This window comes from Dermacentor silvarum, chromosome 1 (assembly GCF_013339745.2).
Source record: "Dermacentor silvarum isolate Dsil-2018 chromosome 1, BIME_Dsil_1.4, whole genome shotgun sequence".
Taxonomy (NCBI): domain Eukaryota; kingdom Metazoa; phylum Arthropoda; class Arachnida; order Ixodida; family Ixodidae; genus Dermacentor; species Dermacentor silvarum.
The window spans coordinates 7,535,476-7,559,639 of record NC_051154.1 but is presented as its reverse complement, the minus strand read 5'-3'; the positions used below and the strand labels follow the sequence as shown (position 1 = coordinate 7,559,639).

Below are 24,164 nucleotides of genomic sequence, written 5' to 3'. Positions count from 1 at the left end.
CCTGTCTCCATCGCATTGTCAAGGCCGGATGGGTGCAGTGCGAGATCTTCGAGGTGCCTCGCATACTCACCTGCCATTCTCATCGGGCAGGATCTCGCCAGCGCTGTCTGGCTCGGGACTGCTGCCGGCCCAGAAGAATGCGTCTGCGGAAACAGAAAACTGCTCGTCAAACTGTCTATCTCAGTCAAGGAAGGTAACTCGTACACTTTTCTCAATATTACACGACAGGAAATGTTCCACACGCTTAATTTTGTCAAACTTCATACGCTATGTCGTTTCGATGAGAAATCACTCAACAAAAGGGCTAACTTATGTTAGCATTACACTGCACGATGTGTTGCGCAAACAAGCCTCGCAAGAAAACAGGGAACACACGACGCTCCTAAGAAGTGATGGCTCACTGCGCCTAATCAATGCATATTTATCATCAACATCATCATCCTATTTTGATGTCCACCGCAGGACGAAGGCCTAACCCACAGATCTCCAATTACGCATGTCTTGAGCCAGCTGGTTCCAAGTTGCGCCTGCAAATTTCCTAATTTCATCGTATCACTGAATTTTCTGCCGTCCTCGACTTCGCTTCCCTTCCTTTGACAGCCATTCTGTAACTTTAATGGTCCACCAGATATTTGCCTAACGCATTACATGGCCTGACCAACTTCAATCCTTTATCTCAATGTCAACAAGAATATCAGCTATCCCCGTTTGCTCCCTGATCTACACTGCTCTCTTCCTGTATCTTAACGTTACGCCTAAGATTTCTCGTTCCATCGCTCTTTGCGCGGCCCTTAACTTGATGTCGAGCTTTTTTATTTACCTTCAAGTTTCTGACCCATATGTTAGCACCGGTAGAATGCAATGAATGATTGTACACTTTTCAACGACAGTGGTAAGCACCCAGCCAGGATTTTGTAATGCCTGCCGTATACACTCCAACCCATTTTTATTCTTCTGCAAGTTTCTTCTCCTGATCAAGGTCCCCTGTGAGTAATTTACCTAGATTAACGTACTCAAGCACAGACTCTAGAAGCTGACTGGCAATCATGGATTCTTGTTCCGTTGCGAAGCTACTAAACATTACCTTTGTCTTCTGCATAATAATCTTAAATCCTACTCTTACACTTTCTCGGTTAAGGTACTGAATTATTTGTTGCAATTCATTATCATTGTTGCTGAACAGGACAATGTCATATGCAAACCGAAGGTTGTTTAGATATTCGTCGTTGATCATTACATAATCATTGTATTGAATGGATAATAAACTGAAACTGAAACTGAAACTGATCCTCACTTCGAAGCCTTTCCAGTCTAATAGCTTGAGTACTACTTCTAAGCATGCAGTGAACATCATTGAAGAGATCGTGTTTCCTTGCCTAAACGCTTTCTTGATAGGTAATTTTCTACTTTTCTTGTGAAGAAACAAGATATTTGTGGAATCTTTGTAGATATTTGCCAAGATATACACGAGTGCCTCCTGTAAGCCTTGATTACGCAATGCCTCCATCACTGCTGGTATCTCTACTGAATCAAATACATTTTCATAATCTATGAAAGCCATATGGAGAGGTTTACTGTACACCACAGATTTATCAATTACTTGAATGATGATATGGACGTCATACATTGTAGAATATCTCTTTCTGAAGCCAGCCTGTTCTCTTGGTTGATTGAAGTCGATTGTTGCCCTGGTTCTTTTGGAAACTATCTTGGTGAATATTTTGTAGAATACTGAACGCAAACTAATGGGTCTACAATTCTTCAATTCTTTAACGTCTCTCTTCGTATGGATTCATATAGCGCTGCCATTCTTCCAGCTCTGTGGTACACATAACGTCGTGAGGCATTGCGTATAAAGGGCAGCAGTCTTTTCAGGCATAATATCCCCTGAATCTCTGATTAAATCGACTGTTATTCCATCTTATCCTGTCGCTTTGCCGCGGGACATGCAAGGCCCTTCTAACTTCATTGCTACTATTAGAAGCATCCTCTGTATCCCGTTAATCACTACTTCCAATGAAGGTTGCGTGGCTGCTCTGGGTACTGTATAGGTCAGTATATAATTATTCTGCTGCTTTTACTATGTCATCAAAATTGCTGATGAAATTAGCCAGCTTAGCTTTCACTGCATACATCTTGCCCTGTCATATGCCAAGTTTTCGTCTCACTGATTTCATGCTCCGGCAATTTTTTACTGGTTCTTTAATAATTCAGACATTACAATTTCGAATATCCCTTGTTATCTTATTGTTTGTCAGCTTTGACAGTCCAGCGAATTCTATCTGATCTCATGAGTTAGACGCTTTTATGCTTTGTCGTTTCTTTATTAGGTCCTTTGTTACTTTGGAGAGCTTACCTACTGGTTGCCTTGGTATCTTACCTCCCACTTCAATTGCTGCTTCTCAATTCAGCCTAGTTACAGTTTCATTCATTAACTCGGTGTTATCTTCATCTTCGTGTTCTAAAGCTGCGTATTTGTTTACGAGCACCCGCCTGAATCTGCGTCTAGGTTGGCCTGTTTCTTCTTGACAACTTTTCCCCTTTCTTTCTTCAAATTGACAGCAAAGCATATATACATGTATGCCATCGTGAAACAAGAAGAAACAAATGGGAAAAGAAGAGAAGACATTATATGGCATGAAAAGCATCTGTTATCTGCAACCGAAAAGAAAGGATTTTTTTTTACAGACAGACATGCATCTCGAGCAATTTTCGCTTCTACCGTGTATCTCAAATGTCTTATGCGAGTTTCTCTAGCCAGTTGATCAACGTGCTTAGCTAGCACTTGCGCTCAACGACAATGGCTTACAAGGGTGTAGCCAGGCACACCGGGCACGTTCCTCCCCCTCCTCGAAAATCTGCCTGCCCGGCCACTCCCCCCCCTCCTTGAGAATAAATTCCTGGCTCAGCCACTGGAGGCTTACAACAACGGCGCACGAAGTTTGCGATAAAATGATGACCGGTCGTTGCCAGTGAGCCAACACTGCATACAACACCACACAGTTTTCACCATTGGCCCTTGCTCCATAAAACCCTCTATATCGTCATCATTACTAGGCAGCCTTAGCAGACCAATTCTGAGCTCCGCTTCCTTTATGCTCGACCGCTGAGCCTTACCGAAGCAACAACGCGCCTTTCATGTTTTAGGTAACCGTTTCTCCGGCACGGTTAAGCGGATGCCCATCTCTCTGAATGCTCTCCTCCTCGGCACCGCTCAATGCAAGGTGGAGGCATTTTTTTAAGGGGCCTGTGCCGACTCGACTCGTTTGTTGGCTCAGCAGCATTATCGCGCCCGGTTCGGGCTATGACAATGCGCTCGGAAGGAGTAGCAGCCGCTTGGCTGGTCTTTTTTCAGCAATATGCCCGGCTTCAGTGCCAACCATCCCAGAAGTGAAGGGAGCAGTGCCATTTTCCGATAGATCTCAAGAGAGAATTACCGTGGATTGTGAAAATTGAGAGAAGTAGCAGCCCTCGAAGTTGTCTTCCGTACGCGGTGACTGCAACATTCTTTGATATTGGGTCAGTGTTGCCATGGTAAAAAAAAAAAAAAGCTTCATTTGAAGTAATCTTGCGATCGCTAAGCAAGCGGTGCCAAGCCGGTTGTATCTCAATATGGTACTATATTTGGGTCATGCTATTCTCATAGGCTTCTTTTCTTGGGCATGAATTGTATACTCACCGCAATAGGTTTCTGTTCGTTATTAGAGCCTACGAAATTCTTTAAAGTTATGCGGTCACCGGCTGTTGTGCTGATCTCGTTGTTTTAATACGGCAAGCTAGACGCACAACTTGGCAGTTTCGAACCGACGTGCAGGCTCGCTTTGAACCAGCCAATTTTGAGCATCGCCGAGCTGACGGATGGAAAAATCTCATGACAAACGCACATGGAAGCATGCAAAAAAAAAAAAAAAAAAGATGTCCGAGTGATTGGAAAGCAGCCATATGATGCGCACACATCTCCGTTCTATACTAAACTCAGAATTTTGAAATTACACAAATTGGACGAGTTTAAGCTACTGTTAAGCCTTAACTGTGAAATACGTAAGGACACACACAATCTGAGAACATTGTCAAACTTGTAAAACAACGTTTCTTTACGCTCATTGAATGTGCACAGAAGTTTGGCATATACCAAGATCTCGCACCAACTATGAATTTCAGATGATAGAGTCTAACGTCCCATAGGTTTAAAATAAATTTCACCTCACGATAGAGGATTTGCGCGTACTTTCGAAAAATGACTTGTATGCGTTTTTTGCATAATGCTTGTTGTCATTCGCTTTTTTAGTTCATTGGTTAATGAATGCAGTAGTTTCCATCTTGTATCTATTGTTCAACTAGTATCACAGCTGTAACAGTCTTTGTGTACATGTCTTCTGCCCAAGTGCCCGCTGCTGGGTACTGGGAGGTCAGGCCAGTCAAGCTACATGTTGTAGCTTTTTTACCACCTTCCCAACCACATATCATGTGCAATTTTCCACATCTCATGTGCAATTTTTTTTTGCACTTTGTGTGGTAAAAATAAATAAACTTCAACTTCAACATGTGCAGGTGTGAGCCTAGTAAGCGATGAAAGTGGACTGCGCGCTTACTATTATATGTTCCTAGATTTCTTTTGTAAAAAGAGATTTCATGATTTCACAATTTTGTTTTTTTTAGAGGCTGTCTTATTTGGTGCTGGAATGCCATGTTTTGTAAATAAGCATTGACACTCGATGACCGGCTTGAAAGTTTTTTTTTAGTTCAGCTGGAGGACCGAGGAAAACAGCTCCCTAAGCCATTTGACAAGCTCGTTGGCCTATATTACATAGGCGGCAGTCGGTGACATATTTGAATATGAAATCATAGAAAAATAAAGCGCTTCGTCACATCCCCCACACACAAAAGAAAGAAAGTAACCTGCATCGTCACACTTCGATAGGTGAGCAAGACTGTGTGCCTTCTTATCGAGAGACTGCGGCAATATTAACGCATACCTTTACTGCTAAAATACTCGGAAATAGTTCCGATAAAGAAGTAGCTCTAATGACTGCATACATAAAAATATTACCAAAATGCGTAGCGTTTCCGACACTATCAACGCGTCTTTACCATTTCTCAGTTTCTTAGTAACTCAGTTCCATTCACAAGCTTAAACAAATATCTTAATTTTGATGTCGCATAGAAAACCGCAAGATACAGTGAAAGCAATTTGGCACCTCAATTATCACTTTACATACATAAAGATCATTGGCCTTTTTACGTAGGATAAATGATTTCTGTGGCCTCCGAAATTTATAATCAGATGGTGGCGTGTACCCTAAGTGGCAACAGAAATTTAAGCAGCTTTTAGCTGTGCAGGAAAGTTTCTACAGAGCGGCTGACTGACCGCACCACTGCCGATGTTTCTGGTCATTCGCGGCAACATGATTTAGCGTGCGACAGCTAGATCAAATAGTGAATCTCGAAACTGTTAGAGAGCACGGACACGCGTATTAACACTGCTATTTCTTACGCGAGAAGCCTTTCGATAGGAAATTATTGAACAGCTATACGAAGTAAGGTTAGTAGTTTTAGCAGCTGCATAAACTGCTGTAACATTCGCTTACGAACTAGATTAACAAGCACGTTGTTACGCGCGCACAGACAAACACGAACACATCTCACTCGACGACCGTGGACACTCGCGGTCAGAACGCTGGCGTGATGAAGAGCGGCGAGCGAATTCCCCTTTGCGCTGCCTCTCACTTCAACGCACACTAGGCGCGCGAGAGCATAGCGCGGACGAAGACATCAGCTATATCCGCTCGGCTAGCCTTCGAACCCAGCGCAGATTGCCTCCAAGAAAGAGGGCGCACCGGCCCTCTTTCTAGCGATCGCACATCTCCCCGCCTTTCTTCCTTGCGAGCGCGAGAAGACACCATCGTATCAAGCCACCATAGTTCTCGGCTCACTCTCGCAAGCAGTCGTTTGCACCTACAGCAAACGGCGGCCGGCCGCGATGTTATCGCATTTCGACTTCATACAGCACACCACGGTGACGGCGACGACGAAGGCGGAAGTTCGCCTGGCGTGTCCGGATAATCGCAATAATATTCCCAGCATCAATCTTTCTGAGCCATTATTGGGAACTTTCTTTTTGTGCGCCTCCGTTTTATTGCGATAGCAATTATATGGACACTTTCACCGGATTTCTGCCGTCGCCGTCGCCGTGAGCTTCCGTATAGATAAAATCTTCGCCGCGCGCCGTATGCCTGAGCGGAAGCGTGCGGGGACGCACGCTGTCACGGAGAGCGAACGCACTCAATCTTCCACGCGCAAGCAAGAAAGCGGGAAGCGAGCGCCGGAGGGAGCGGGGGGGGGGGGGGGGGCGCATTTCTACTCTGCCAACAACCGCGCTCGACGCTCGCTCGCACCGTCTCTTATCTCCACACGGCTCTGACCTTTATGCGCCGTGCATTCGCCGCTCAGTTTCCGTTGAAGCGATAGACCGCACGTACCTTCGCCCGCTGCGACGTATATGCGCTTACTGCCAGCGTTTTGACAGTCGTTGTCTGCAGTCATTCAGTGTGATCTATTCATGTTTGTTTGTGCGCGCTCACACCACAGTTAGTAATAGTCGGGCCACATTTTCCAACGCACGCTACACATGCAATGCTGCCCGGGTCGGCAGTGCAGCGCTACAGGTGTGTCCCTTCGCACGCGCTGCCCACGGGAAGCGCTTCTCATCAACACCACCGTTTCACACGCGCCTTCTCGTGGTCATCGAGTCTCTCTTCATGTCGGTCTACTTACGCCGCAGCACACCTGCTTACTTAATCAGCTCATGTTTACTACAATTCATATTGCTACCAAAGCCGCTCACCTTACTTCGTATGACATTGCTGTGTTGCTATCGCATTCATTGCTTCGCCCTTAGGGCGAAACTGTGACATTTTTGTAGTCTCCCAACTTTTCTTCCACTAAACTTTCAACCGACGAAACTGTCAGTGAGCCAGGAAAAAACAAAAGCAGTATTTTTTTGTTTTCTTTTGAGAGCACTGAAGTAAATGCAATTTTAGAATAAAATGTCGCAGTTTCGCCCGAAAGGCGAATCATCAATTGCGATAGCCAATTAATAGAGAGCTATTCGGGGTAGGGATAGTAGGGTTTACGGCTGCATAAAGTTGGACACATTCGCTTACTAACTGAATTAACAAGCGTGGTGTCAGCGCGCACAAGCAAACATGAATAAATCACACTCAATGACCGCAAACAATCAGTTTCAAAACGCTGGCAGCAAGCGCAGCCGCCGCAGCGAGCGAAGGTTCGTGCAGTCTATCACTTCAACGGAAACTGAGCGGTGAATGCACAGCGCATACAAAGGTCAGAGACGTGTGCAGATCACCTTTAAGAGACGGTGTGGGCGACGGTGTGGGCGACGGCCACAGCCGGGCAAAGTACAAGTGCAGTTGTTGGCAGAGTAGAGCTGCCCCCCCTCCCTCCCTCCCGCGCTGCCTTCCCGCTTTCCTCCTTTCGCGTGGGAGATTGAGTGGCCAGTTCCCATTGCGCCCGGTTGCAAGATACGCATTTGGTGCCGCAACACAGCGTCGCCGCGCCTCCCTCCCTCCCATACCCCCACGGCCTTTCGCGCGACGGTCGCGTTTGCTTTCCGCCGTGCGTCCTCCGCGCGCTTTCACTCGCGCATACGGTGCGCGGCGACGATTTTATCGACCTTGGACTTTATACGGAACCTCACGGCGACGGCGACGGCAGAAATCCGGTTGTAGTGTCCATATAATTGCTATCGCAATAATAACGTGATTTATTTATTTTTGTGGTCTGGTGGCAGGCACTTGATGCATGACGAATTTTCCTAGAAAAAAAAACACGCCTTGTCTTGGCTGTAGACTGTAATTAACCAGTCCAGTGTGCATGTTGGCTTTATTAGCTGTGGTGAGCTGTGTTCGCCCAAGCCGAGTTGCATATCTTGTTTGCAGTTTTGTGCCCTCCTACGCCCTCCGTGCAAGAATGCAGACGGTGCTACAAGATCCCTTCTCTCACAGCTTCAGTGGAAAAACAGTGAGTACCTAGGTGAACACACGGAAGTGTCTATGGTGAAGCGACGTGAACCTCATTTTGGCCAATGGCCTTTTGAACATTGATCGTATGGACGATGACATTTTATTGCGATAGTAATTATATGGACACTCCAACCGCCGTCTGCGCCACCGTGATGGCCCGGACACAGTCCAAGCGCGATAGCATCGCGGCCGGTATGCTGTGTGTGCGAGTGAAAGCGTGCGAGGGTAAGCCGAGGATGGTGGCTCGCGCGCGCAAGGGTGCAGGGCGAGGAGGTAGCCCGCCGTCTTCGATCGCGCGCAAAGCACCGGGGGCGTTTTACTTCAGCGGCGGCCCCGCGGGCCCTATCTTGAAAGTGATATGCGATGGGTGCAGAGCCAAGGTGTTCCGAGGGCTGATAGTTTCGTGAGCGCTGTGTTTTCGCCACTTAGTTCGCGTTGAAGCAAGAGGCCGCACGAAGGTCAATTCGCTTAAAGTCCCTATATAAGAAAAATATCGCCATCCTTCGAAAAACACCGCTTCTCTCTCTCCTGTATCTCTGATTGGACGATGATAGCGCCCGCTTTTCACTTCTTTATATTTTCTTTTTTTCCGCCTCAGAGCCATGTTGAAAGTCCTAAGCGCAGCCGCAGTCGCCGGCGGCGGCGGCGGCGCGCGCCCGGCCTGAAAGCTTCAACGTGGACTTTCTAGGTGCGCCACCGTCGACTTGGCTTTCGCAAGCAAAAAGTAAAGAAAAAAGAAAGCGCTTTAGGAAAGGAGGCGGTGGAGGAAAGAGTAGATGGCGGTACTTTTCTTATATAGGGACTTTAAATTCGCTCGCTGCTGCTGCCGCTCTTCCTCACGCCAGTGCATTGACGGCGAGTGTCCGCGGTCATTGAATGAGATGTGTTCATGCTTGTCTGTACGCGCGTGACACTATTCTTGTTAATTTCGTTAGTTAGCGAATGGTTACAAGATTATACAGCCGATACGACTACTATCCTTACTTAGTATAGTTGTCTAACAATTAGCAATTGCAATCGATGCTTCGCCTTTCGGGCAATACTGCGACTCGTTTCGCACACATTTACGATTTGAGAAGAGTGACATAAGAAGGCTAAACGCCGATTTTCTGATACCGGGTGCAATTTACACAGCTCCAAGAGTACCTGTGTCGGGAGAGGAGGCACTACGCGTACATTTGCGCAGGCTTCTGTAAAGGTTGAGCCATTTGGAGCGCTTTTTTTTCGTGAGGCACTATTCAGTCATATCAGCGGCGACCAGCGATGTCATTGGTTCCGAGGACAGGTTCACGAAGCTGCACGGCTCGTTGCCGTGCTGGTTAGAATGAGAGCAGCCCTCTTGAATTGTCGGGAACCATGGGATTAAGATAAACAGGAGTTCCGAATAGGCTGATAAGACGGAACCCAACTTAAGTGCAGCTGATTTGTGGCTTAAATCAAAGATGGCGCGAAAACTTGTCACTCAGAGCTGCGTCGCATGCCCATGCACGGAGAGGCGTGTAGCGAGGCAAAGTCGGCAAGGTTGGCTTTCTGTTTGTTGACTAACCGCTTGTTCTAGAGCCATGCTCTCATTTCCGCTGTTGCCCGGGGTTTGCTGTGTGCGTGCGCGTGCTGTGTCCGCTTGTCGCCTGCACAAGTCCCTGGAATATTTAGCTGCCTTTAAATACATGGAAATTTATTTGTGTAATTGCCGGTGTCATGGTTGCGGTAGTTAAGCAAAGCAATTTTGTACGATAGCCTTGTTTTTACAGAAGTTACATTTACGATAGCATGTTTTTACAGAAGTTACATTTAGTAATATTATACTGAAAGAAAAGCTGTAAGCAAAGCCTAACTTTATGGGCATTCAGTATATCATTGAGAAAAAATTTGATACATACATGTAGCTTTGCATACTTCGGCATGTTTTCGTATCTTGTCTGTCCGTGACCTGCATTTTACGGCATGCTTTTCAGCCGGTACGCTATACATTATGTGAGCCCTGAGATCAGGATAACATCTCCAGCTACAATTAAAGCTTTCACATGTGGCTACCACACACTAATTCTGCGATTGGTGCAGTAGTGTCCTAAAAATAGATGTTACCCTAAACAATAGTAAGGGCACACCGAAAGGCCTCAGGATCATCAGGAAGCATTCATCTTAAGTTGGAACTCTACTTGAAACAACCGCAATATTATTCAAGTGATGGTCACGAATATAGTAGCAGACCGGCACTGACAGAGGCACAAAGCATTTCATATTGTTTTCTAGTTAGGTTAGCTTAGTGCCCGCAAGCACTTTATGCCGCTGCCACACTGCTGAAATGGCATAATGTTATCACCTTTATCTCCGCTAGTATAACTGCTGCGACGAATAACTTTGGCGACAAAAGCAACACCACCTAGATAGCGCAGGCCTACGCACTCCGATCTATGACGTCACGCTACCTGGCGCGAAATGTCCGTTGCCAAGGCTGGCTTGACGAAAGCGGTGACGTCAAAATCACTGTTGCTTACGCGGGAGCATCCCCATTAGATTCTATGGCAGTCGGGCCGGGTAGCATGACGTCATGATCGGAGTGCGCAGGCCTTGTGCTATCTCGGTGGTGTTGACAGAAGACTCACTCTTGCAAATAGGCTGATCGTATGTTTACTGGTTGCAGGCGCAATCGGAAAACACGCCGATACCGCTTCGAGTGGCGACAACGGCAGAAAAGCTCCACCCGGCCATTTATCGATTTGGTGGCTGAACTGGTTCTCGACACGTTCCTTTCTCGACTCGACCACCGCATGGCGCGTACATTTGGCTCCAGCAAAGATCGGTAGGCCGGTTGGCTTTGGGAGCCCACGGTAAACCACAAGGTTGGCAGTGCAGGGTGTGGGGATGCGCGACTCTCACGCGTCCCCTGATGTTGTTTTCCCCGCATTGTTCTCGTCTCCTGTAATCTGGCTTCGCCGCGTGGCGTTACGGCGGCGGCGTATTACGAGAGATAGCTCTAGTGGTGCGCTGCTAAGGCCACCTAACGGCGGGGTTACTTGGAGGCAAAAGGAAGAAGGCGCTTCCTCTTGGACGTGGGGTCGGTGAGCGATGCGGACGTCCCGCGCGTGCGCCTACCCGCTTCGCGGGACCTATAGAGTTTCTCACTATAACACCTAGATGGTAATCTGGCGCCACCGTCTATGCGAGTTTCTTAAAGGGCGCCGTGCCCTCATGGGAATGACGGGATATGTGTCTGCGAGGCTTGTGTTGGCTGGTGTTGAACGAGGCTTCGTCTAAAACGTGGATATGGCTGCACAAATAATGCGTTCTTCGAGTAAAATCTACATAACAGGCTTTCATTCACCCATATTACATCTCTCAATAAAGTTTACTCACCCACAATGCAGGATCAAGCAAAGAAAAGCAAGAACAGATGACAAGTTGTTCCAATGCGAGCGATAATCTTGTCGTCCGCCCTCCAACTTTAGCAGCCAGCGGATACTTTTTACGTTTCATATAATTTTGCATCCAATAGTAAGTCCTCAAAATTAAACAAAACATGTTTTTGTGTAATAATAAAGCTAAAGCAGTTTTTTACGTGCTGTTTTAGCAGAAAATGAATCATTGTGACAGACGGAACGGTGCTAGCCAGGCGCGTCTTCAAGGCTTTCTTGGCTCTCCGAGAACGATGCCAATCCGAAGCCACAATATACCGGCATTCCCATGGATACCACAGCGCAGCAGCGCCAGTTTTCCCTCTAGGTAATATAGTGAGAACTCTATGGCGGGACCGCCCCGAGAAGGCTTAGGAGCACGACACCGGAATAGACGAACACCGATCGTTTGAACGCGCCACCGTTCGCGTGACCGTACACGTGAACGATTAGGCGTTGGTGTCTAGCATGCGGGCGAACATATTCGGTCGCTATCCGGTCGCGGTGAGTCGGACTTTCTTGATTTGTCACGTGCCCATGCGAATGTTCTAAGCGTTACTAGCATGCATTAGTGTATGAAAGGTGCAATAAATGCCCTTTTGATTGTTTACACTACTGTAATGTTGTTCCTTTGTCCCAAGAGCACGTGTGAGACCCCACAAGGGTGACATGGGTTCGGCCTCTTTTGAGTTCAGAGAAGCGCAGAGCAAAATTATATTTTAAGAAAGACTCAGAAACACAGACCAAGATAAATGGGCGGGTAAAGTGCACAAGTATCTGTACCTGAAAAACGTGGACACAGAATGGAGGAAGAGGTCAAGAAAGTTGGCAACCAAATACAGGGTAATTAATTGAAAGATAGCGAATTGGATTCAAAGAATAGAAACATAAAAAAACATGGAGATTTACGAGAATGGGAAGAAATAAATTAAAATGGAAAATCTGTAGGATAACACAAAGGGCAGTGCCTTGCTACGTATTTGACCGGGTTCCCCGAGCTGGTTACGTAAGCACAAACACATATCGGAGCAAACATTTGGAACCAGATGAGGCATGTGTATGCTGCAGCAAAAATCCGGAGACCACTCAACACATCTTAATGGAATGCAAAGGATTCAGCCAGTGGGACCCGTAGGTAACATTACACCTTCCAGAAGCGCTTGGACTTCAAGCGGACTGAAACATCGACCGGTCAGCCGTCGAGTTAAGCAAGAGACGTTTAGAGTATTGGTGAAGAAAAAAAAAAACACAGAAGAGATTGATACGACCAGATCCGTTACATGCATAGGTAGCGGTATAAGGTAGATAGAGAAGTTTTTGAGGAAGAAAAAAAAAGATGAAGGAGATGATTACAAAAAGTCAGAGCCCTTCCACTACTGTGAAGATCGAAGCCAGCGAAGCTGTGACTATGGTGGGTCTGCTGTAGTGAATATTGCCCCCCACGATGGAATGGGCGTATCGTCGTTGGGCATCACCCAACCGAACATGTCTATCATGAACGTTCCGGTTGAGAAAATTGCGTTGAAACCTGGCCATCGCACCGGAGAAGCTGGCGCTAGCGTTGCCGAGGCGTGCACCACCGTTGTCGGTTCCTGGAGGGCAAACGACGCTGACGTTTGGCCTCAACATCGCGCTCCATCAACTCGGGGTCCACGGCTTTTCGCTGACGTTTCGCCTGGGCTTCAGAAGCCCTCACGCTAGAATCGGAACGTCGACGACGAGCCCTTTCTCGAGCGCGTTCGCGGCGGCGTTGCTCAAACGCGTTAGGACACGGCGTCAGTCGCTCATGAGTGGCTTGTACCCCCGTAAACGCGGCCTCCCCATTACGACGACAAAAGAGAAGTGAAATTCTACGCTGGAATGATTAGCGGCAACGCAGCCAGCTGTGGAAGCAGACGACGACGGCGAACGCTAGAACAGTGGCACGAGCGCGTGCCGAGCACGAGCGCGTGTCGAGCACGAGCACGAGCGCAAACTTGACTCTCTCCCAGCTCACGCTCTCCCAGCTCGGCGATACTGCGCACGACAACGAGACCAACCTAGCGAGCGTTAACAGCTCCACTGTAAAATGCTAGAATAAAAAACGTGTATAGCATATGTGATTAATTCTAGCAGGCTAGGTGACTGTTTGTCATCGCGCCGTTTCAAAGGGGATGCCAATAAATTATCATCACCAGCTAAGGAAGGAAGTGCCCTGGAAAGCCACGGAGAGGACTCAAGATTTATCTGCCCTTCTCCGTTTAACCACGGGCTTCAGGCAAATCCCCCGTAATGGGTACGCGCCATGGTATAGGGAGCAAGCAAGCAAGCTGAACGGAGGCAGAGAGCGCGGTGCAGTACTGGGGCCTTTTATCAAAGGGACATTAGTTGCCAAAAGCACACAAAAAAAGCACCGACGATTGCGATACTCCCTAATGCAAAATTTGAGCTCAGCTCTATACGTGTTTTCATTTCGCGATATATTGAGCCATCGCATAGATCACCGCACCGACAGGTAGAGCCGCGACGCGCGGCGCTATACGTACTATATAGACCGGCCACACAGTTGCCGCTTCCCGGCAACTGCAGCCTATGCTACCGTAATCTTACCGGGAAACACTTGCGGCGAACGCTATGCGAGAAGACGGGTTTCCTGTTTTTTTCCCCCGCTTGCCCCCTGCAAGCGCCCGTCTTGCGCGACAGTGCACGTTCATCTTTCGCTGTGCGCTCGGTTACGCCGAGGGACAACGCCGACGCTCGCCGCAGGAACGGGCGCGTAAGAGCTGCGCTCTAAAATGAGAGTCGGTGCTGCTGTCTATCCGCGGCCATAACAATGCCCGAGAACAGCTCAGGTACGGCGCAAGCTATGGAAAATTTCAGCTTCTAATGTGCTAACGGTATTAAGGTTACGCTGGCATTTGGTGAAATTAGAACACATGGTCATTTATCGGTGGGGACATTAACCGAGATGAGCGATATTTTACCGAAGCCACAACAATAACAGACAACTAATGGACGCCCCTGAGGCTGATGCTGCAGTCATGCGCAGGGCGCAGGAACAACTCGTGCAGTGCGCTAACGCCGGATTCATCATTGCCGGCTCTTTTATTCAATGCACAAAACATTGTAAACAAGAAAACTGAGCTTGAATATAACGCCCAATAACGGTTGCCATAAGCAAAACTGGGCTGCGCAATGGTGTGATCGATGACTGCGTTGTGCCGGAAGGTTACAGGCACGTTAGATGGGGCAATCACTCACGAGGGGGCGGAGTTGCTATTGTTGAAAATTCTGTCGTGGCTTCAGCAGTTCAGAGCAATGTCAGATGTACGGTGTAAAATAAATTTTTCAAGCACTGTGTATCTCGTTGGGGTCATATGAAGGGGGATGAGCTCCCTGCCGGAGCTCATGCCCTTTCATCGTCAACTGTCTGGTGAGCTGATCCGTCTTAAGAAAAACAGCTGCGTCACTTCGCTACAAAGTGGTGGAGGTGCAGCGTAACCAAGTCTACATTATAATATCATGGGCCGTGGTAACAAACCTCAGGAACCTACCTCCGACAGCTCGCCTATGACCGAACCCCCTACTGTCTTCGCTACCATGTCCACACCTCAAGCTAAACCTTTCGTCGTAACGCCACTCTTTAGAGGCGCGCCAGAATCTCCGGGTGGTTGCTTTGCTACGAACATGTAGCCTCACTCAACAACTGGGATCAAGCAACAAAACTTGACATTTTGTGTCTGACATTGGACGAAGACGCAAAAAAGTGGCACACCACTCAAATGTTAACTGCCCCTAATTCATGGGAAGAGTGGGCGATCCTTCTAAATACGTCTTTTACAGGTCGCCACTCAGTAGAAATCGCCTATTTGCGGCTGCAGAACCGGACCCAGCTGCCATCAGAATTCTCCGAACAATATTACTACGACATTGTACAGCTGTGCGCCAGAAATATCCGTCTATGACGGAAGAGGATCGGTTGGTGCATCTCATGCGCGGCCTGCGTCGGGACGTGCAGGAGAAAATCATTATTACAAACCCCGACAGTTGGTCTGCATTCTTTCAAATTTTGCCGCGTATTAATCAGGCTGCTTTGATGACCCGTGCGCCCCAGCTACAGTCGATTGGCACCCATTTCTCTGCCGGCCCGCAGCCGTGATTCCCAAACGTCTCCACACCTACCGTTGGCGTGCCTGCCGCTGCGGCAGCAATGCCTCCGACATCTTTCGCCACCTGCGCTGCGGTAGAGCGTGATTGCCCGCGAGAGACCACCGAACGCGACAGGGACCTAAATGCGATCGCGAACTCCATAGCCTCGCTATCGGAACGCGTAAAGGCTATCGAAGAAGGCGTACTTGGTCCTCTAGTGCATTGGCCACCGAAGAACTCCCGTGCCGACGACGGGCGATGCCAGCTGTGCCGCCGCATCGGCCACGTCGCGCACCAGTGCTGGACGTGGTTTCGAGATGACAGAAACCAAAAGCGGGAGCACAACGATAATATGGATGGGCCGCTAACCTTTCGGGAAACGAGAACGGTCGGCCAGCCACCCCGTGTGCAGTATGTCGGAGAGTCAGCTTCTAGCACTGCCGATACGAGCAAATGGTACTGACACAAAACTCGTGATTAATACTGGCTCGTCGGTAAATGTCTTCTCGCCACATTTCGCTGAAAAAATCTGCGCTTCATCGAAATAAAAAGAAAAGACATGTTCATCAGGGAAATTGACGGAAGCTCGCTCTCTCCCAAGGCCGAATCTGAAATAACTCTTGCTGTTGACACCACACGTATTCACGAGACGTAGGGCTGTCCCTACGAGCTATTAGCTGGTCGCCCGTTTTGTCAAGCAGTACGACTTCTTATAGATTTCTCCAAGAGGGAGCTCCAAGTCAACGGTAAAGCTTTTGGGTTGCATGTAAACGCAAACACCCTGGCGCACAACGATGTATTTAGTGTGTGGTGCCACGTGCACATTCGCATTGAACCTCGCACTGAAATCGCTATCCAAGTAAAAATCGCAAGGGACGGAAACCATCTCATCGAGCCGAACAGCACGCTCAGAGACGTACTTCAAATGGCACGTACCCTGACCAGCGTCATGCATGGGGCAGGTGTGATTCGCATCGCTAATTCGACCATGTTGCCAGTAAATTTGCTCAGCGGAACAAAGCTTGAACGGTCCAATTCTTTCCACGACGTACTACTGGTTGTCATCGCACCCAAGGTTCAGGATTTTGACGACGGGGAGACTCGGGTTCACCTGCATCCATCTAAAAGGGGTGAACTGCTTTCACTTATTGACAAGGTCCATCATCTATTCACTGGCGATAACAACCCCATTCAGCAGACGCATGTGACAGAGCACATTATCGACACAGGCGATTCTCGACCAATTCATCAGCATCCCTACCGTCCTTCTCCTTTTAAAAAGAAACTGATTGAGAAGCAAGTAGAAGAAATGCTGCACGATGGGATAATTATGGAATCTCGCAGTCCCTGGTCATCGCCTGTCGTCCTTGTGAAAAAGCCAAACGGGACATGGCGCTTCTGTGTCGACTTCCGTAGGGTGAATAAAGTCAACAAGAAAGATGTGCATCCTCTTCCGTGGATTGATGACATTCTCGAAGTGCTACAGCGGTCAAAATACTTCACTCCACTTGATGTTACATCGGGCTATTGGAAATTGAAAATCAAGGAGGAAGATAAGCTAAAGCCCACATTTGCCTTTGGACCCGGCTTGTATGACTTCAACGATGTTCCTTTTGGCCTGGGTAACGCCCTGGACACGTGGTGGTGGTGGTGGTGGTGGATTGTAGCAACAGGCGGGTTTAGCCTGGCGATCAAGGCCGGCAATTGCTCCGCCTGAGCGTCTCTTACAATATCGCTGAATGGTTTCACCATATGTCCATCAAACCAGTCTCTCTTAAGAATTCTATAAGGAGACGTGAAGTTTCTGTGCGGGCTATAACTGATCCCTTGGGAAATACAAGGTGTTGCAGGCACGCATGCGGAAGGTCCTTTTTTTGTAGATTCTCCAGGAGAGCGTCCCTTTCAACTTGGAATTGCTGGCATGACCACAGAAAGTGTTCAATATCTCCTGTCTCGTCACATGCCGTACAGTTCGGAGAATTGATTCGTCCCGTCTTAAATAACCAGGCCGGTGTACTAGCAGATCCTGTCCTGATTCGATATAAAAGTGATGCTTCCTCTCGATGAAATCTCTTGGTTACGCAGGGCATATGTGGTGGAACCCAAAGCGACCCAAAGTGATTTCGAATGTCCGATTTTTTCACTTGATTACTCTTTGGAGCCTTGATTTTGGGAGGATGATAGAGCGCTGCGTATGCAAGCGCATCAGCTTTTTCGTTGCCAGTAATACCAATGTGGGAGGGAATCCACTGAAACTTTACCGTGAAGCCTTTGTTCTTGAGTTCTTTCACAAGGGCTAGTGATTTGCGTGGGAACTTGGTGGATGGCAGACCACGGTATAGTTGTTGTAACGCGGCCTTTGAGTCCGTAAGGACAACCACCTTCTGCGAAGGCAGAGACTTTAGTTTGCGCAGCGCAGAAGCTATTGCTACGCCTTCTACAACTGTCGACGAGGCCATACAGTCTAGACGGCCAGACCATGTATACCTCAGAGAGGGAATACAGAATGCAGCTGCACAGCGATCTTCGTCTACTTTGACAGAGCCATCTGTGTATACTTGTAGGTGGTTCGAGCCCTGGACACGTTTCAGAGAATGATATACAAAGTACTCAGTGGTCTGCTCTGGAAGGTGTACTTGGCTTACTTGGACGACATAGTAATTTTGTCTAACACCATGACCACTCATTTGCAAGATTTGGAAAGCGTATTCTCAGCCTTGGACGCGGCGCATTTGCCGCTGAAGCCGGAAAAGTGTAGCTTCGCTCGCCAGGAGATTAAGTACCTCAGACACATTCTCACTGGTGAATGCATCCGACCGGACCCAGACAAAGTAGCTGCGACTGAAAAATCATCCACACCAAAAAACAAGAAAGGTGTACAGAAATTTGTCGGAATCTTCAACTACTATCGGCGAATTCTCAAGCATGTTCCTCGTATTTCTCTGCCGCTTACTAACCTAACTAAAAAAGATGTCCTAAAAAATATGCCCTCTTCGTCTGGGATGCGACCTGCGCAGCGGCTATGAAATCCCTAAAAGAGAAGCTGATCACAGTGCCCGTTTTGCGTCAGTTTGAGCCGGGGAGGCCGATAGAGGTGCACACTGATGCCTGCACACTGATGCACACTGGTGCCAGCTCTTTTATTAGCCAAGCTAGCTTGGCTAATAAAAGTGAGGAATCCGAATGGTTGCCTTTGCGATGGTGCGTGTTGCTGCAGGAGTTCGACATAACTTTGCAACATCGCCCTGACCTCAAGAATGAAAGTGCCGACATGCTTTCCCGCCTTCCTCATGATTCCGCACCAGCAAGCGAAGAAAGCCGCTTACTGTTGCTCGTGCTGAATCACGTGGACGTTGGGGAAAAACAGAGGGAGGACTCGTGGATGACATAAGGTGTACAGCATCCTAGAGCAGCCGAGCGCATCAGTTGATCGATGGTGTGTGATACGGGAGAGCGAAATGCATTCAGGAAGATCGCGCGGTAGTCGTTGTCCCCAAGTGTTTGAGATCAGATGTTCTAAGGCACTGCCCCAACGACACCAGAGCAGGCCACCTCGGTGTGAAGCGCACATGGCAGACAATTCGCAGCCTCTATTTCTGGCCAAAGATGCGTTTCCACGTCACTAAGTATGTTCTCTCCTGCAATGACTGTCAGACTCCAAAGATACCACCAGGAAAGCGGGCCGGTTTTCTCCAGCCTATCTCACCTGCAGGTCGACCTTTTTAACAAGTGGGCATGGATTTTATTGGCGTTTTCACTTAAAGCAAAGAAGAAAACCAGTACATCTTTGTGATTACCGACTACCACACGAAATGGGTCGAGGCTGTCGCGTGTCCAGCGGCCACCGCCGCAGAAGCAGCTATAATTAAGGGCCGTTGTACGTTCGAGCCGCACGCCGCCGAGCCCGGCTGCCACACGCGTGCGGTCGTGCGAAAAATTGCAGATTGGTGCACAAATGTCGGTTTACATGAGTCCACGCTTCCTGTAGATGTAGGGCTGGGCGCACAACGTGGTTTCGACTGCACACTGGACGCCAGGAAAGTGCCCTACCGTTTGCGGCGTGCTACGAACTAGTGACCGAACGGGAGAGGCGCCAGCAAGAAAAGAAGAAACGCAGCTATGGAGCGAAACGACATAGTGTAGTCTACCATCAGAGCCCGTGTAAAGAAGACAAAACGCCTTCACGGATACCACGGGCCGCCTTGTTAGGCAAGTCAGTGAGAACAGCTGGGAGGTAGGACCAAACTGGCAAAATATGTGACGCTGTGAATGTGTCGCGGTTACTGGTGCACGAGACATGAATCAGGACAAAGACACACAAAACACATTCATGATGTACCCCAGCGATAAATCCACGTCAACTCTATACACAACCGCAAGACTTGTTACAATGAGTTCGATATCTACTTCTTAAAACGTCCTAATAAGTCACGTGCGATGCGGCACTTAGGTGTCTGCTTTGATGTGCTTCTTGCGCATGGCCCGGTGGAATTCTGGCATCTCTGATGAGGGTTGTCTCCCTAGAATCGGCCTGGCTTGTCGAGCAATGTCGTCGGTGAGGTTGTCCCCGTAGCATAGGACGGGGCCGTTGTCCTCGGATCAAGCCTTTGCTGGCGACCACGGTGCACAGCTGCGGGGCGTGGAGGATCAAGCCCGGCTGGTGCAGGGCCACTGGTGTCCTCCTCCTACTCAACTCTTCGATCTCGACGTCATTGGTTCACCGCCTTCTTCGCCCAGTCTCCTAGCGGGCTTCTTCCTTCTTCTAGCGGTGTTCCGTCATTTCCCACCACGCTCCTTCCAGGCCACGTCAGCCTTCTTCCTCTTCCTTCTTCTCTTTCTTCTTTTTCTTCCACTTCAGCTCGTGACAGAATGTTGCGCGCGTAAAACCCTGCCGCGTCCAGCCATGCTCCGATGATGACGACGCAGGCGACGAATCTGGTGACGGACATCGAGAGGAAGTGTGTGATCCACGTGTATGCGAGTGCCATTCGCATAGTGATCGGAAGCTTGACTCGTGTGATCGTGTGTACGAGACGGAAACCAACGACAGAGTGAGCGTAGTCGAAAGCTCCGATGCTGACACTTCAACTGGAGGACATTTCTCAACGACGTCAAACCTAGAATAATCGCTGCTTACGACACGGACACTAATGGATATTATATAGCGCAAGTGAATGAACTTGAGTGTTTTCTTGTGTTTCGCGATTGCTCGAGTTTTGCCATTTTGTTACAACGCGCTTCTTCTTATTTTATTTTTATTTCACTTTCCAACATTTTTCCTTACCACCCAAGTACGCGTTTTCTTGGGCAATGTTTTATTTTCACATTCAGTCATGATTATTTTTTATTTCCTGCGTGGTGTTTTAGAGACCATGTCTGGTCGCTCTGGCCGCTATTGGATCCGGTCGGCTTGCCTCATTGTTCTGAGTTGGCGATTGGTGGAGAGGCCTGCGTTTTCCGCGAGTCAGCGAGTCCCTCGGATGCTGTAAAAACACATCGACGGAAGGGGTCCTTTCGGGGTGAGCAAGGAGACAACAGTCCACCGCGCCACTTCACCACTGTAGACGAGGCCAGTCAGGCAGGCCGCTGACTATTCGTATGACATCGCTTTGTATGTTGTTTGTTTGACAAGTGTAGAGTGTACCTTTAAAATAATATCAAATTTAAGACGGTTTCTATGTCGCCAGAGTAGCGCGAGTCGTCTGTTCACCGATGACGCCACCGATACCATATATGAAAACAAAGAGCTGTATGAGCGGAGGTCTGTCTGAGGCGGCTGCTGTGAATCGCGCCCATACGTCACCCACGCGCTGTCTCTCGCGATCTCCAGATTAGCGAGGCAGTCGCGCCACACTTCGCTCCGTTTGCAACGTGCCGCACGAGATGGAGTGTCCGCGCCACCCAATATATCGCGAAATGAAAACACGTATACAGCTGCGCTCAAATTTCACATTAGGGAGTAACGTAATCTCGGCGAATTTTTTATTCACAGAAACGGCCATGCCCGGACTTCGCGCCGGCGCCGCTGAACGACGCAGCCTGTTAAATGGGAAGCGCGAGAGAGGATTGCGGCTGCATACATGCATCATACATACCGCGTCTTTGCGGCGGCAATACGACGTGTAGATACATTGCTTAAAGGCTAATCGCATCAACGTTGACATTTAACGTGAAACGGCTTCTGTCGTAATTTTCCTATTAGCATTGATTGCAAATTTCAGGCGCCTTGAGTTTATACATCTTAGTCTATATATCTTGAGTCTATAAATCTATACATTCCATTGCCATCGCTGCGTAGTCGTCATAGAGCAGTCGTCATGTCGCCATTGTAATGTCCTACCCAGGCGAGCGAGTGTCATAGCAAAGCGGGGCGATCCCGGCGACAGTGCATGTCGCATATAGCCGAAGCAATGGAGATCTGAGAATGACCACTACAGACACCTGATAAATGTGTCTTTGGGAAATGGTGCATCGTTATATTGCTTGAATGCTTATCGCATTAACGTCGACAGTCACGGTGTGATGGGTTGTGCCGGAACATTTTCTCTATAACGTGCAAATTACGAATGGATTGCACAGATACAGGAAACTTTTCGTGTACATAATATAGAGAGGAGGAATAAGGATTATAAACAGGGATAAGGTGCCTCAGAAAGCCTTTCTGAGGCACCTTATCCCTGTTTATAATCCTTATTCCTCGTGTGCTACTCCATATGTCAGCCGCCTCTTTTGATTTTGGATAATATAGAGAGAGGCATTCAGTGTGAATCGCTTCGTCTGCGTGGGGTTTGCGTAGCTTCCACACCTCATTACCTTGACAGCAGCGCGGTGTATTTCTACTTTGGTTCAGGTACTTAGTACAGGATTGGTTGTGAGCGAATTGTGGCATATGATTTGTGGTGAAGAAGACAGCACGATTCAAATTGTAATACATGAATTAGAACTCCAAACTTGCAGTGTGTAGCAATGAAAAGAGCCAGCAATTCACAATTCGGTGTGCTTGCTGGTTTTTTATAGGCATATTGATACTTTGAAACAAGGATGGTTTATTCTGGGCCCCGCGTGGGATCGCTTCTACTACACGCGTTGCGGAGCCTTGCGCGCTGGCTACAAGGGCGAACCAAAAAATGTAAACACACGCACGTTGTGCCCCGAGAAAGATTTTGCAACTGTCTTAGAGGCGACATTACATGCTTCGAGTTATTGCTCGTAACAAAATCAGATTTCACGTGTTGTTTTCAACCGGGTCTACCACGCACTGAGAAAGTGACGGTATTCATTAGCCACCTCAGCGTTATACATACAATAATTAGGACATGTAGCTGAAGTAGCTCATATTCTTATTTTCCGTTCTCGAGGACCTCATCTCGGTATATCCTGGTGCAGATAGTTATAGTAACGAGCTGACCTAACGGCCACTTTGGGAGCTTCAACAGCAACAGCGATCTTGCGGAGCCCCCGAGGAAAATGTTTGGCCCGGTACACAACTAGCATAGACGAATTCCGAAGTGCAAGCAGGTGGCCGTAGTTTCCAGCCCAACCCCCCGTCTTCCCCTATACACGCACACAATGCAACTCGTGTCTAAACATTCTGCTAGTGGAATTGCGCCGAGTACAGAAGTAGCTATTCCGAATAATTGCGAGTTTAGTCAGCACCCGTTGACGCCCAATATGCTTGAACCATTTCGTGCCGAACCGGTAACCATTATTTTTTTTCGGTGTAGGTTCGGTTCGGGTTCAGACACATTCCAAGAATGTCGGTTCGGGTTCTGTTCCGACCAATTGTCTGGTTCAAGCACGTTTATATTAGGTTGAAATTAACCGGATGTGAGATTTGTTTTAGGCGTGTCATGTTGGGACGAATAAGCTATAACTCTTTCCCTGCGTCCACACAGTTAAACCAGCTCGTATCGGTGCGTAATTTTGCCGCAGGAATGAGTATTGTTGATGTCAGTTTGCATCTTTGCGCTTGTTTGCACTCGCTGTGTTGGCTACAGTATCAGGGCCTCACATAACTAGTTTGTGCGTGCGCATGTTTCTTTTTTTTTTCTTCCTTTCTAGTTCGCATTAAGATTTTCAGCACACACTGGATGAGTCAGCCCAACTGACCTGGTCCGTTGCCGTCGTACGTAAAGTCCACCAGGTAGAAGCTGTCCTCACTGGCCGCGTACACAGTGCCGGACACTCCGTGCTGCAGCGTCTGGAGGCGTCCAATCAGCTTGCCGTAGTACTCGGCCCAGACACCTGCATGGTTTTGCCATCACAATGGCTATTATTAACTGTGAGATTTTCGGTATCCCAGATATTATGTAGAAGAGCCTCAGCTTTAAAAAATATCAAGAAGAGCAAAAGTGGTGTTTCAAAGGTTGAACAAGCTGTAAAGAACGGAGGAAGCACAAGCCATGTAACAAGGATGAGAATATGTATGCAGTCAAAGATAGCAGGGTAACTTTGAATGTCAATGATAGTCTCTGCAAAAGGTATCCAAGATTGTGAAATTGGGATTGGATGTAGATACGAAGAATGAACAATCATGATGGTGCAGAGTATGAGGATGTCCAACTAGAAATACCAAACGTCAGAATTCGGCATACCACGG

At 48.1% G+C, this 24,164-nt stretch overlaps 1 protein-coding gene across 1 annotated transcript in view; it reads right to left on the bottom strand.

The window, feature by feature from the left end:
* LOC119455776 (protein Skeletor, isoforms B/C-like) overlaps window positions 1-23,825 on the bottom strand; it is a gene marked incomplete at its 5' end in the record, with an annotated part of 138,327 nt that extends 114,502 nt beyond the window's left edge. The window contains 2 exons of the mRNA XM_037717238.2: window positions 71-143; window positions 23,675-23,825. Coding sequence (XP_037573166.2) covers window positions 71-143; window positions 23,675-23,825 — 224 coding nt within the window. The remainder of the gene's footprint in view (window positions 1-70; window positions 144-23,674) is intronic.
* Between the last annotated feature and the right edge of the window lie 339 nt (window positions 23,826-24,164).